General features: G+C 41.0%; 2 protein-coding genes across 2 annotated transcripts in view; both read right to left on the bottom strand.

The window, feature by feature from the left end:
* Positions 1-2,548: 2,548 nt before the first annotated feature.
* The window catches only part of LOC114249804 (fatty acyl-CoA reductase wat), a 28,994-nt gene continuing 15,895 nt past the window's right edge, over positions 2,549-15,647 (bottom strand). The window contains exons 4-11 of the mRNA XM_089737831.1: positions 15,137-15,259; positions 14,205-14,329; positions 7,648-7,806; positions 7,404-7,513; positions 7,198-7,265; positions 5,441-5,633; positions 3,920-4,118; positions 2,549-3,027 (exon numbers count right to left, since the gene is read on the bottom strand). Of these exons, the coding sequence (XP_089593957.1) occupies positions 2,673-3,027; positions 3,920-4,118; positions 5,441-5,633; positions 7,198-7,265; positions 7,404-7,513; positions 7,648-7,806; positions 14,205-14,329; positions 15,137-15,259 (1,332 nt within the window). The 3' untranslated portion in view covers positions 2,549-2,672. The remainder of the gene's footprint in view (positions 3,028-3,919; positions 4,119-5,440; positions 5,634-7,197; positions 7,266-7,403; positions 7,514-7,647; positions 7,807-14,204; positions 14,330-15,136; positions 15,260-15,647) is intronic.
* LOC149500250 (uncharacterized) lies at positions 11,252-13,599 on the bottom strand. Its single transcript, XM_089737833.1, has 2 exons — positions 13,053-13,599; positions 11,252-12,662 (listed from the first exon to the last, which is right to left on the bottom strand). The coding sequence occupies exons 1-2, from the start codon at positions 13,254-13,256 to the stop codon at positions 11,796-11,798; spliced, it is 1,071 nt and encodes a 356-aa protein (XP_089593959.1). The 5' UTR covers positions 13,257-13,599; the 3' UTR covers positions 11,252-11,795.

Below are 15,647 nucleotides of genomic sequence, written 5' to 3'. Positions count from 1 at the left end.
TTTATAATATTAAGTATAGATAAAACAGAGAAAAAAATAACATAATTTTATTTAGTTTATTTTGGCTCTACGGGGGCGATATACGCCGTATTTAAATTATGTGACCGGACGAACCTTTGACATCCGTGACCGCGAAGTCTGTTAATTATTCGAAAATATTGTATATTTTAATTAATTAACGATAATAAAACGTAATAAACAATACACACATTAAAACATACTAAAAAAATGTATGCAAAAACCAGCCTATCCCTAGTTCCATCTATAGACAACAGATGGCTATTGTAAACATTATTTTTGCGCGTAATTTTTTTGCCTACGAAGCAGTGTAAAAGTAAGTTCAAGCCTCATTATGTCCATACTAACTATGGTAAGCTTAAGTCACTTTTGCGCTGACGGCCTAAATTGGGATCACGGCGTATAAAATAAAACTATTCTATTGCATTGCACTTTTGTTGTTCTCTTCGAAAATCTTCTGTGTTATTATAATTAAAAATTAACTGACATCTATTTTATCTTGCTCATTCAATTAAATGAAATTTCAAGTGTATTATTTATGCATTCAACTGTCTTCGGCATCTTCCTTCTCTCTTCTCTTTTCCATTTCTTAATGTTTTCTCTCGCTCACATTTTAACGCTTTGCTATATACAGTCAAACCTGGATAAGCGAGAGTTCAAGGGAGCACAATCTCATTCTCGCTTATAGAGGTTTCTCACTAACCCGAGTTTCTCGCTAATGCTCCCTCTGGATATCATTTCGCGATTTTCCGGATTCAAACGCATTCACTATTTTAAGTTTATCACTTAATGACAGTACTTTAATTTTCCGTTTTGACATGATGCAGAACAGAATTTTCCTTCACAATTGATTAACGATAAACTGAGTAAGTCCAACAAACAGGACGGTACACAGGCACACGTGTCTATTCGAAAATAATGCAATAAAAGAATACGATAAAATAACAACGTTATTTAGTTCTACGAAATAGAATAGGTTCAATATTGACGAGAAAACAATACAAAAACAATGTAGGAAGTTCCACAAAAGTTAAGAATGAGTCATAAAATAGCAGATGCTAAATTTGTAATTTGTTCCTCCTAAATAATACTAATAAATAAAGCTCGACTGTCGCTTATAGAGGTATAGATAAGTAGCAGTCTCACTTACGGAGGTCCATGAGGGAAAAACAACTCTCTCTTACAGAGGTTTCTGTTTCTCGCTAATAGAGGTTTTGGGAGCTTAAAATGACGGGTCCTGGCTATTACTCTCACTTATAGAGTTTTCTCACTTATCCAGTTCTCACTTACCCAGGTTTGACTGTATAAGATACGTTCCATTCTTACTAATCCTTCATAAATAATATTAGTTCTTTTTTCTTCATTTATAACGTAATAAAACAATTATTATTAAATCCAAAACAACAGATAAATTGTTATTTATTAATTTTTTTTGTTGTAATTACATAAGAATCTTCTTCTTTTTCTCCACCTTATCCCACTAGGTAGGGTCGGTACAGCTATTCTCTTCCATTCTCTTCTATCAGCCGTCATCTCAACACTTACACCTCTCTTTCTCATATCGTCATTTACACACTCCATCCATGGCTTCTTCGGTCGACCTCTTCCCCCTCTACCTTGTACTAACATTTCCATACTCTCCTAGTCACATGCTTCTTCTCTCTGCGCATCACATGTCCATACCACGCTGTGATTTCATAAGAATATAATAATAATTACTTAAAGGATGACAGGCGATTGCATGCAGCAGATATGCGAATGTTGCGATGGATGTGTGGAGTAACGAGAATGGATAGAATATGTTAGAGGAAGTCTGAAAGTGGCACCTGTGACAGAGAAATTATAATTTGCGTAATTACTGGTGGTAGGACCTCTTGTGAGTCCGCGCGGGTAGGTACCACCGCCCTGCCTATTTCTGCCGTGAAGTAGTAATGCGTTTCGGTTTGAAGGGTGGGGCAGCCGTCGTTACTATACTTGAGACCTTAAAACTTATATATCAAGGTCGGTGGCGCATTTACGTTGTAGATGTCTATGGGCTCCAGTAACCACTTAACACCAGGTGGACTGTGAGCCCGTCCACCCATGTAAGCAATAAAAAAAGGGAGTGGATTGGCAGTGTATCGCGTCCCGACTCGGCAGGCTGGATCTGGTCCAGCGGGGTATTCCGGGACACCAGCGGCACCGTCTGGGCGGCCTGACGGGCTGCTATACCGGGACGGCCGACGTTTCAGAGCCTTCGATTCGCCTCGAAGGCTCCGTCGGCTGGGCGTCCTTGGGGTGAGCTGCGCCGTCTGGTTGTAGTGTTGACCGCGGTAACCCCCTACCTCATCCGGGTTCTGACCTCGGAGGGAATCGGACGCTTGGGCGAAGAGTGCAGAGGAGTCGTTTAGTAGGTGGGCCCTAAAATTCCTTGGGCCCGCGGTCTGCTCCCAACACCTTGCAGATCGTTACACCGCGCGCGGGGACCTCGTAGGAGGTTCGGCCCCTGGCCCATAAAAAAAAAAGGACGCATTGAAAAAAAAGCATTATTAATTGACAGTCTTTTATGAGTTTTCTATCAAATCGAATTTACAAAGTACATATTAATGCAACATATAAAACCTACAAATTCAAATGCAATTGTTATATCGTAAGTGTTTGAGCGGCGCTCGTATTCAAATTACATACATAAAAATTCTACAGGCGAGATATAACAAAGAAAATACGACTCCAAAGAACAGCGTATAAAAACTAATGTGAGCTATCTTCAGCCATCTCTGTTTCTTCATTCCATACTCGCTGTCTTTGAGACCGTCTTTCACGATGAACTTTCTCAAGCCGATGCACCAGATGAGCATAAAGCGCGGCCAATCGATCTTCGAAATGTCAAAATTGAACAATATCCTGTCAGTTTTTGACATTTGGTTCAACATGGCCACGGTGTTGTCATCGACAAAATTCCACTGGTTCCTCAGGAAATAGCCGTACAACAAAGACATTTTGTATATCTTTTCATACATTTTAACGAATCTGTAATAACAAGAGACGTGATACAATAAAAATATGCATGTTTTATGTGAAATTCACCAGGGCTTTGTTAATACGCCTTAACACTAGTTATTACACATATTTTAAAGATTTTGCGTGGGTTTTTTCCATTACACGCTGACACTATCGAGTCGCTTGTCACGTGAATGTCAGGCTCCTTATACACTAGACTGTGCAATTAGAATATTTTTAGATTGTTATATGTTGACAAATTGGTAGACCAAATTACGTCCCAACTCCAGCTGACGATTTTTTTTGTTTTTTTTCCTACCTATTCACTGGTAGCCTAAGAGGCTATTACAGCTACGCACGGACGGGTGGGTGAGCTCTCGGGCTCAAGCTAATAGAGTTTACTAAGACTGGCCCTAGCAAGAGCAGTGCTTCGCTGAATCTACCACCGGATCGGAATTGCGACCTGCTGAGAAGATCCGGTGAGAAACTCAGTGGGCTGTGTAGGGTTAGTTCGCTCGTCAAATCTTAGTTCGACGAGGACGGTGACCGGTGCTTGAGAGACCTAAAAGCACGGAATAGATAAATTATCTATTCCGTGCCTAAAAGCACCAAGAATGCATCCGTGGGATCCGACCAGACATGTCTCGAGCGACGGCCGCTTTGTCGAAGTAGACTTGACGGATACTTTTCGTGAAGACGAATACTTTCATAATACACTTGTATCTTGAGGCACGAAATAGACTTAGATAATATTAGATCATTAAACAAGCATCCAGCATAGCGCGCGCGAGACAACGCATTTGAACCTAATAAAAATGACACTTTCTTATCCAATATCAAAACTTTTGTTTGTTCTATTCTTTGGTTATTTAATCCCAGAATTAACATTTAATGCTTTATGTCTAGACAAGTTAATACTTACGACTTAATACCCTCAGGTCGCTTCATGGAGGTCACATTAAACACGAAGTGGGCTACATACGCAGGTATGTAATGCAGTAGCCATGTTAACAACCAGAATACAACATCGCTACTGGTCTCAAAACCATAACAGTACCAAACTGCTTTCGGCGTAGCGTACTGTTGTGTGTTAGGATTCTGCAGGAGATCACCCACGAGATCTAAAGATAGCTTTATAATTTTATTTATTTATTGCTTTGCCGGGTGGACGAGCTCACGGCCCACCTGGTGTGATTACCGGAGCCCATAGACATCTACAACGTAAATGCCGCCACTCACCTTGAGATATGAGTTCTATGGTCTCAGTTTTTACAAAACAACGGCTGCCCCACCGAAACGCAATACTGCTTCACGGTAGAAATAGGCAAGGTGGTGGTACCTTTTTTTTTTTTTTTTTCGGGTAGAGTGCTGAACTTCCTACGAGGTCCCCGCGCGCGCTTTTGCGCTACACGAAAAAAAAAAAAAAAAAAAAGTATGTGAGACTCACAAGACGTCCCACCACCCGTAATTTTTATTATAATTACACGATGTTATTCCTTCAGCGTGGAAGTCAATCCTGAACACTTGTAAGTACGTATTTCATTAGAAAAATAGGTACCTACCAGCGGGTTCGAACTCCGGTGCATCGCTAGATACAAATGCATCGGACGTCTTATCCTTTAGACCACGACGACTTCAAAATGTCAGTCAGAGGCGGCTTTTAGTTAGAAAGACCCCATCCATCTTCCGTCCATGGTACAACTCTGATATCACCTATCGTATCCCTCTATATCTATTCCCTATATCTTTTTTTATGTATGAGGGATTACTGGTGGCCCGGAGGCCTTTCCGGTTTCACCAGAACAGGAGGGGTAAGCAAAGGCTCAGCCAGGAGGGGTGGGATTTACTAACAGTTGCCTTGCCGCCTTCGAACGAAACTTAACATCTCAAGAGCAGCTGCTTCGCGAATGTATCAACTACCGGATCGGAGACGAGACCCGCTGAGAAGATCCGGCGAGAAACCCAGCGGGCTGATGCATGGGTTAAGTTGCACGTCGAACTCTTCGCCGAGTTCGACGAGTACGGTTACCGAGATCCCTAGGCCTGCTCCTAGTGTTAGAGCTGAAGGCGTCTAATGCAAGATTTATTGAATCTGATAGATACGTAATGACGTGTCTAGGGCGTCGACGATAACTGGCTCATGCGTGATCGGCAATAATATTTTTTACAATTTTTGTCGGTTTGTTCAGGCTAATCTCCGCAACGGCTGGACCGATTTTGACGGGACTTTTACTGGCCGATAGCTTATGTAATAACGAGTAACTTAAGCTACTTATATTTTAGAAACATTCTAAAATGATCAAATGTCATTTTATTGCAAAAGGACGGATCGCAGTCTCGAAATTTCCGATTTAGTCCGTAATTTTCAGGATAGCAAACAAAAGTTTGATTGATGATTTGAGTTACGAAATAAAAAAATATATATTATTATGTGTAAACCTACTTTTCTTAAGTGTGCATCTGGAGTTGCTTATATTGTAAATCTTAGACTCTTTTTCATTATTTTTAAAACGTTTATCGGTTTCCCACGCTGTCGCCAATACAGTGTTGTTGACGTAGTCCACAGGAGCTAGCGCTATCGTTATGTCACCTATTAAAACCACATGCGTCACGCCAAGGCCTATGCCTAAAATAATCTGAGAAAAAAAGACGCTGCATTAACTGTGGAGAGACTCTTTGGCGGAAACTCGAGGAGTGAAGTTGTGTGATTTGTTTTATTTTGTCTATTTAGTGTTTCTCCAGGTTTAAATGTGTAATAACGGTGGTTTATTGACTGTTTAGTATATGTGATATGTGAAAGTGCACAAATGTGGGAAAATCATCATCTCCTTTCATCTCCTTTCATTTCATGTGATGTTTCATATTAATCAACTTCATTTTATTTCTATCATATTTCATATTAAAAAAAAGTCATTAAAATTACACTAAGACTAAAGGTCTTAGTTACCAGGTCATAAAATCCCATAAAAAAAACTGTACGACTTTTGACGGGATAACTTAATAACCTAAAGTACGGCACATACGTGAAAATCAAACACAGATCGTGGCTTCTCAGGCACTTCCAAAATTTAACAGTCTCTATCATTAAAATGGTGAAAATTCAGCCAGGATTTCAATGCTTCCTGAAGCCCAAGGACCACTATGTGTGCCTCTTGTGCTGAGGAGTTCACGAAGCACCAACCATATACGATAGTCCGGTCTCCCCCTCCGTCGCGCAGATCGTGTTTAAGATATTAAGGATTTTTACAAAATTGACGCTGTCGACAATGCCACAGCAAGAAGCTAATTGCCATATTAACGAGAATAACAATACAGTTCCTGCCTTGAGAGCAATTCAAGTCGGAATTCAAGATTCAAAATAGCTCTCGTGATTTTAACCACTTTGTTTGGTCAGCTAGACTCGCCTCTCCATCGCATTAGGTTGATGCTATAATATATTAACGTCCAATCAAGGAACAAGTTTTTATTTTCTCTGGTGAAGGTCAAGGAACGACCTGAGCGCTGCCGTGGAGTAATAGAGCGACCGGTCGACGTTGTATCGCGTCCCGACCCGGCAGGCTGGTTCTGGTCCAGCGGGGTATTCCTACACCGCCGCTGGGGACACCAGCGGCACCATCTGGGCGGCCTGACGGGCTGCCGTACCGAGACGGCCGACGTTTCAGAGCCTTCGATTCGCCTCGAAAGCTCCGTCGGCTGGGCGTCCTTGGGGTGAGCCGCGCCGTCTGGTTGTAGTGTTGACCGCGGTAACCCCCTACCTCATCCGGGTTCTGACCTCGGAGGGGATCGGACGTGGGGTCGTTTAGTGGGTGGGCCCTAAAATCCTTGGGCCCGCGGTCTGCTCACAACACCATGCAGACCGTTGAGTCTCATATACCCCGCGCGCCCCTTTTGCGCGGGTACCTCGTAGGAGGTTCGGCCCCCTACCCGAAAAAAAAAGGTTAATCTATCGAAGAGCCGTTAGGGTAGACGAATTTAGGAGAGAACACCGTGGACCCGTAAATAGTGCCATGATGTAGGACGCCTAGTAACAAGGTAAAGCGATGATACACGCAGTATAGTTCGCGTGGCGTGCTTTGGAAGAGGCTTTTAATGATGATGACGAAATAGTTTCCAAGTTTAGACACGTTGGAGATAGAGAAGAGATGTCAATCGTCCATCCGCATCAACCTGCAACAGCTAATTTAGGCAGTCACAACTTACCCCGCTGGGACCGAACACTGAGCTTATATCCACCCATCCAGGGGTAGGTTCATTGAGCGTGCAGATAACTGAAAACGGAAAATATAATGGATTACTTCGATGGTCACATAAGAGGTCCGGTGTTAAACTATACATGTGGCCAGTTAATACATATTTATATGTCTCGACTTTAGCTATTTCGGAAAAAAGACACCTTGAATACTTGCCTATGGGTGGCCTCACTATGGCCACAGGTAAATCCTTGCCCATTGTACGCACGACATCCTCGGCTATGGCCTTCGTGAAGCAGTACGTGTTGGGCCAGTCCCTTATCAAACTGAAAACACGAATTCATTACACATGACCGATTTCAAACTACTCCTCCTGTCTGCACATGCCCTCACGACCCTCGGTCCCAGAGCTCTCATCCACCCAAGTGACGCGCGTGTTCACTTCGGCTCGTCTACTCACTCAGCAGTGATCGCGTTGAGTCTGCATTCTTCAACTGTCTCCGCGAGTTGTATCATGACTTCCGGAGGAATAGGGCTTTCATAGAATTTCTCCTCGATGGTGTGATTTATTTTGGTCTTCGTTGCATTGAAGAACGCAGTTGACACGTGTACGAAGCATCTAGAAGAAAAATGAAACAGATATTTAGTGTGCCTCGATTTCAAAGACGTCGTGGCTTAAAGAATAAGACGCCCGGTGGAATCCTGCAACCTCGAACCGATTTTATGATACGTAGGTACGGGCAGCCGTTGTAACTATACTGAGACCTTAGAACTCATTTTTTTTTTTTTTTTTTTAATAATAATAATAATATTTATTCAAGCCTCTTAAAATACAAACACGTACAAAAATACTTAACACTAGTATAATAATATACATGGCTTTTTTATGAGGTATACAATAACAATATTCCCTGACTTTTATGCTAGGAAAAACCTGTGTTACAAAAGTCAGTGGTTCAGTGCTAGGTCACCAGGTAAAGAAAGTTAACCAGGAAGAACGATCTGTAAGAATATAGTACGTGCGTGTGTGTGTGTGTGTGAGTTTATGTGTGTTAGTGTGTTTGTGTGTGTGTGTATGTGTGTCATACAATAAAGTATAAAATATTATTATGTATTATATTATATATTATTATATAAAATATTAATTTAAAATTAGCTACAATAAATCAACAGTATATCATACTATATATACATCATTATACATTTTTACAACACGACTTGTTCTGTTTCAAAATAGTCTAAGTTTAAGAGCCAAGACTTCAGATTATTTTTAACGTCATACCTATTTAAGCCATCTATCTGCTGAGATATATTTACTTTATTATAAATTCTGCTACCTGACGAATAAATCTGTCGTCTGGCAAATTCCGTCCTACAAACAATAGTGTCAAAGGCCGGTTTTCGTCTCCTCGTGGAAAGTGAAGTTTCTGGCATTGATGGGAGGCAGGAGTGCTGTCGCAGAACGGACCTGTGGATAAACAGTTGTCTAACCGTCAGCACTCCTGCGTCACGATACAGTTGTCTAGTAGAGTACCCAAAAGGCTTCCCCAGCATCACCTTAAGCACTGCCCTTTGCGCTCGTTCGATATTAATAAACTTTGTCTTGCAGGCACATCCCCAAATAGGGATGCAATAAGTTATAAGCGACTCGCAAAGGGAAGTGTATACGGTAAGCAATATTTGCTTATCTGCCGAGCCTCTTAGCTTTTTAAAAATAAAAATTAAACTTCGAATGCGCGTCGTCACAAGTTCCAGTTGATCATACCAATTGAAACAGCTATCCACCAACACCCCCAAGTATCTGATATTATCAGTCCTAGCAATCTCCGAGAAATTACATGCGGAATATCGTCCATTACATACATGGGCCTTGAGAGTAATGGAATCACGCGGGGGTTGGAAAGATTTTCTGCTTGCAAATGTTAAAAATTTGGTTTTGTCAATGTTTAGAGTTAATAGGTTGCGGTTCAGCCATGTCATCGTCTGGTTCATTGCAAACTCAGCATTCTCAATTGCCTCTACCCACGTGTTGCCTGAAACTATAAGTGCTGTATCATCAGCATATGCAAAGAGACGACAGTAGGGGTAAGATTGACTACAAAGATCGTTTACATAGAGCAGGAACAAAGTGGGCCCAAGAATACTGCCCTGCGGAACCCCGTACTCAATTTGCTCCGGCTTGCTTATATGAGGACCGATCTTGGTACATTGTGTACGATTTGACAAATAGTCGCGGAAAAGAGACAGAACGTTACCTCTGACTCCCAGAACTTCCAATTTATTGATCAGAAGAGGGACACAGACAGTGTCAAATGCCTTAGACAGATCTAGAAAGATACCAAGACACTTTTGTTTGCGTTCAATTTCCGCAACAGTGTGCTTAACTAGCGAACTTACCGCATCTTCAGTGGAAATGTTCTTTCTAAATCCAAACTGATAATCTGAAATTATTTTATTGGAATCTAAAAAGCCACTCAATGCTTTATTCAGAATTTTTTCCAGAACCTTCGATAAAGTTGGCAACACTGAAATCGGTCTATAATTGTTAACACTGTCTCTGTCCCCACTCTTGTATATTGGATGGACAATTGCCTTTTTGAGTGAGTTGGGAAATTTTCCGGATTCAATAGCGAGGTTACAAACGTAGGTAATTACTGGGGCTAACGCAGGACAGGCGAGCTTGAATAACTTAGGGGGTATACCATCCCAACCAGAAGCACAGTCACCACGAAGGCCACGTATTACGTCAATGACTTCCTGTTCGGATACTCCCGGCAGAACCATTGAATTCAGTTGAGAATATGTCAACTTGGGAACAGTGGTTTCAGTAACCGAAGCATGAATTATTTTACTAGCAAGCTTTTTCCCAATATTTGAAAAGTAGGAGTTAACTGAGTTAATGGAGACCTGGCTATCACTAAAATTATTAAGAAGCTCTAGAGGCGGAATAGTTTCTTTTCCAGTTTGAGTGATACTCTTAATTACCTTCCAGGTCTTTTTTGGGTTATTTTTTACTTTATTAAACTCTGATCTCTCAAACTCTCTCCTCAGCCTTTTAAGTAGATCATTGCAGAAATTGCGGTATCTTTTGTAAGTCTGGACAAGAATGAGGTTATTGGGATTTGCTTTTACACTTTTGTGCATGTTATCACGATTACGCATGCATCTTACTAAGCCTGTGGTTACCCAGGGTTTTATAGTTCTTAATCTACATGGGATTACAAAAGATATTGTGTGTGTTTGAAGCAGCGAGATAAGTTTGTTTAAAAATAGATCCGTAGCCAGGTTAACATCATGAGAGGTGTAGATTTCTGAAAAATCGTACACTTTTAGTTCAGCAATTAGCGTAGGATAATCTATTTTAGTACCAATTTTGTTAACGAGCCGTCTCATAGGTTGGAAGTTTAAGTTAAAAATTATAGAATAATGATCAGTTATAGTGGAGTCTGTGACAAGAGTCGTAGACTCCAGGCTCGACTTTATGAGTACGTGGTCCAGACAACTATCTGCTCTCGTGGGAAACAAATGACCAGGTAGAAGTCCATGAGATACAGTTGTGTTCAAATACTCGTGCGAATGAGGATCTTTATTATGGGCCTTGATGTCAATGTTGACGTCACCAATGATGACGATATGTTTAAAAGAAGATAAATTTAAAAGAGCATTATTTAGGCTAAGAATAAAATTGTCTGTGTTTTTATAAGAAGGTGATCTGTACAATCCAATGATAGCAAGTTCATCATCAACTTTACATATTAAACAATTGGCATCGGTGAAAGATGGTTCTAAAATAACATGTTTCAGAGTGTTTCTTACATATATAACCACCCCTTCATTTTGGTTCCTCGCGTTTTTCGATGAATATGAGATAAAGCCGTCAAGTTTTGGTAAGTGTACAGTATTCATCAACCAACACTCCGACAGCACAAGAATATCATGTACAAATCTAAAGGAGCTCAAGAGCACATAAAATTCGTCAAAATTTTTGTTTATGCTTCTGATATTCATATGTATAATCGTAAGAGACTTTGAGTGCGGGTTCAAGTACCTATCACAATGCTGAGAAGGACATTTATAAGGGTGAGAAATGACTAGCTCTTCGAGTTCATGATTTAAATTATCTAAATCAACCATTTTGACAGTGAAGTAATACGAAATAGACTACTCGCCAGCAAAGAAAGACTGAAGTATAGAGCCCGTGAGAATATAGGAAGACCTAGTAGATAAGATACTATAATTTTTATACTTGAAAAAGAACAAGAACTTAAATAAAGTGTCGCATTAAACATACAATTAATATATGTTGTGAGTAGGTTATGTTTGAGCGTGAATGTCCTTTGTATATATACTTTCCTAACGAAATCAAATGGTTCAATATCTGTAATAGGGTACAGCCAAGTTTCAGATAAACAAAGAATGTCTGGATCATTAGTATCCATTGACTCTTGGAACTTGTCCCAGCCAGTATTCATTGAGCGTATATTTAACAGTCCAAGCGAAAATGTTTTGAATCCTTGATGATTAATTTTTTTATGAGTAACCATTATTGATACATATATTTACTAAGACATGCATTAGAGTCCACAATTATTAACATACTAAGCTAACTTAAACTGCTAAATTGTCTAACGCACTTTTATTTAGCACTGGGATGTGACTGCTTTCCTCATTTTTTCTTATATATATCCGTCCGTTCCTAACCCACACAAACCTGTAGTTTAATTCTTTCGCCTTTGCGCGTGCTGCTGCATGGAGTTGTTTATTTTCAGGCGTCAGGTGCTTTGCTATGAATATAGCTGACTTCTTTTCTTCTGCGATACCGAGATGGCCTGTATTGAGTCGGTTACTGGGGTTATTTTTATTATATTGTATTGCTGCTTTATGAAAAGATTCCTTGAAGCGGGGGCTGCTGAACTTCACTAAGATCGCTCTTGGACGCGGATTAGCAGGATTTAGTTTTGCTATTCTGGAGCAATATTGTAGGTCAGTGTCCTGGACAGGGTGGTTTATAACGTTACCAAGTTGTTTAACCGTTGATATCAATGATTCCGTTTTAAATTCCGGTACACAATGTATCTCCACGTTTGCCGCTCTCATTTGTTGATCCAAAGTCCTCAGTTTGGCAGTAATTTCGAGATTATTAGTCTTTAGTTGCTCGTTTTCTTTTTGTAGGTTCTCAACTATTGTTTTCTGAATAGACGCCTCATTTTTCATTTCTTCAAATTGCTCGTTAAAGAAAGTTATGGACGCCTTGAACTCCGCGATAACTTTCTTCATCTCTTGTAGTTGAGTAATGTTTCCTTCGGTTATTTGCCTCATTGAACTTTGGAACTCGGCTCTGAAGATTTTACGGATTTCATCAGCTGAAATGCATGGACAGATTTTCACATTGCTGTTCTTACGAAATGTCACATTGTTCTCTGACTCGGAAAAGTGATCGTCATCTCTTCCTGTTCGCGCAGGTGAATCCGTGTTTTTTTTTTTTTTTATTGCCCTTGTAGGCAGACGAGCGTACGGCCCACCTGATGGTGAGTGGTTACCGTCGCCCATGGAATTCAGCAATGCCAGGGGCAGAGCCAAGCCGCTGCCTACCGCTTAATACTCTCCACAAGCCTCGTTTGAAGAAGGACATGTCATAGCGCTCGGGAAACACCGTGGAGGGGAGCTCATTCCATAGCCGGATGGTACGTGGCAAAAAAGACCTCTGGAAACGCACTGTAGATGACCGCAGTGGCTCCAGGTAGTATGGATGAACTCTACTCCGGTGGCGGGAGGTGCGATGGTAAAAACGAGATGCCGGTATCATCTCGAACAATTCCTCAGAGCACTCCCCATGGAACATACGGTACAAAATACAGAGATGATATCACTCTTTGGTTGTTGCGACTTGCATAGCTGACAAATCCATTTCTTTTTATGGTCTTCCGTCATCGTACTATAGAACCGTGTTTCGGGAACATTTGCGCACAATAAATCGTACAATCTACTACATTTGGAGCATTGTAAGAATCTTCGGTCTTCAATATTTTCTTTACACCCAGAACATTTTTTCTTTGCCGGTGGCGCCATAACGTATTTGTATGTGCTAATATCAGAGTTTACGCTCTTGGGACGCTTACTTTAAGGTTGCATTCAGTCTGTGGCGCGGTCAAATGCGCGTGTGTGAGTAGCAGCGAGCGGCCCGCGGGTTGCCCTAGGTCAAGGTCGCCGGCCGTTAATATTCAATAATAATATAGTTTTTCAATTGCTACTCACAGGTTTTTATGTATTTTGGAAAACTAATTTCACCAATATGTAGTCCAATAAACAAGCTTTCTTTTGATATATAGCACAGTAGGCACAATCCACTTTTAGCATGAAATATTTACAAAAAACCGTAGAACAAAGAAATATCGTGTTATTCGCACAAGACTCGGACGATCCCTATTATTATTATTATTGCTAAAATTGGATACTTTTCATAATATAAAGTGTGTTTAAATAGCTCGTCAATAACACGATCTATCGATCGATCGATCGATACTATCGGTAGATTGCCATTAAAAAAAAAAATATATAACTCATATCTCAAGGTGGGTGGCGGCATTTACGTTGTAGATGTCTATGGGCTCCGGTAACCACTTAACACCAGCTGGTGAGCTCGTCCACCAATCTATGCCATTAACAGACATTCAAGAATGGCGTCCGCGTTAAAGGAGTAACATAGTATAACAAAAATCAAAAGCCACAAAAGCTGAGGTTTTTTTTTTTATTGCCTTTGTAGGCAGACGAGCATACGGCCCACTTGATGGTGAGTGGTTACCGTCGCCCTTGGACTTCAGCAATGCCAGGGGCAGAGCCAAGCCGCTGCCTACACTGTGTAACCACTTAACACCAGATGGATCGTGAGCTTTTCACCCATCGAAGCACAAAATTTGGAAATTAAATTCGATACAAACTTTTGTTTGAGAACAGAAGCAAAGTAAGCCTTAATTTACGAGGCCTGATTCGTTAAACAGAAAGAAGAAGAAAAAACACCTTAGATTTTTGCAGCATTTGGCCAATTCCATGATCTCCCTGGTTCCTCTGACGTTGATGAATGTGGCCTTCTTCAGTGGCTCTACGAACCTGGTCGTGGCGGCTACGTGGAATATCACATTCACCTGTAACGCACAATTAAAATTCATCTTTGTAGTTGATTTAACTTTTTTTTCCTACTTATTCTGGTAACCTCGATGGTCATACTAGATTCACCGGGCGAGTAGGTGACCTCACGGGGCTCGGTGGACGTTGGTAGCACTGGCCCTAGCAAGAGCAGTACTTCGCAGAATCTACCACCGGATCGGAAACGCGACCCACTGAGAAGATCCGGCGAAAAACTTAGTAGGGCTGTGTCAGACTGTGTCTATAGGTCAGTTCGCTCGACGAATTCTTCGTCGTGATCGACGAGTTCGACGAAGACGGTGACCGGTGGTTAAGAGTATGTGGGTTTAGTTGCACGTGGAGGAAGTGTGCTTTAAAGGCACCAAGTCTAGATCAGGAGGAGAAGTGTTGCGAGCGCCAAGCTTCAAGGGTAGGTTGACTTTAAGATGTTTAGCAGAAAAATCTGTCTGCCCACTTTCTAATTCGGTTTTGCTGTTACCACTGGAACTCCATCAATAGCCCTGACTAATGTAAAAACCATTACCTTTATTTATTTATTTATTTATTTATGTTGCACCAACAAAGTGATCATCAATAAAAACATTGACAAATAGACAATAAGTACATGACAGATGTCATCTCAATTATTACTATAGGTACACCGTGCAATCGACAGTGCAATGAAAATACAATGAATAATTTTAAGAAATTTTAAAAGTGTTCTGAAAATATCGTTTACACCGTAATTAAGCGAAAATTGTAGTAAGAATCCGTTCATTAATAGTGTGTGTAATGTAGCTTTGGAAGTTTAGGCCAATTCAAAATACCTCTTGCGCAAGCTTCATCCTGTCTTCATCGTTCAGGCCGACGCCTAGTTCTGAGATGTCGCCTTCGACCGGTATCACTTTCCGAGCGAAATCTGGTTGTTGAGACCGTAAATTATCGTATACCTTAAACAATAAATAAATGCTCAAGAACAGCTTCCAAGATGAAGGAAATGTATAGTGTAGGTAATAAAATATGGCCCTAAATTTATAGAACTAATTCGATAGGAGCGTTGTTTAAATATGATCTGGGCGACGGAGGGGGAGACCGGACTATCGTATATGGTTGGTGCTTCGTGAACTCCTCAGCACAGGAGTCACACATAGTGGCCTTTGGGCTTCAGAAAGCGTTGAAATCCTGGCTGACTTTTCACCATTTTAATGATAGAGACTTAAATTTTGGAAGTGCCTGAGAAGCCACGATCTGTGAGAAGATCTAGCGAGAAACTCAGTGGGCTGTATCTGTGGGTTAATTTACTCGTCGAGCCCTTCGTCGCAAGCGACGGGTTCATCG

This window comes from Bombyx mandarina, chromosome 23, assembly GCF_030267445.1.
Source record: "Bombyx mandarina strain Sakado chromosome 23, ASM3026744v2".
Taxonomy (NCBI): domain Eukaryota; kingdom Metazoa; phylum Arthropoda; class Insecta; order Lepidoptera; family Bombycidae; genus Bombyx; species Bombyx mandarina.
The sequence above is the reverse complement of the archived record's forward strand: the minus strand, read 5'-3'. Positions and strand labels throughout refer to the sequence as shown.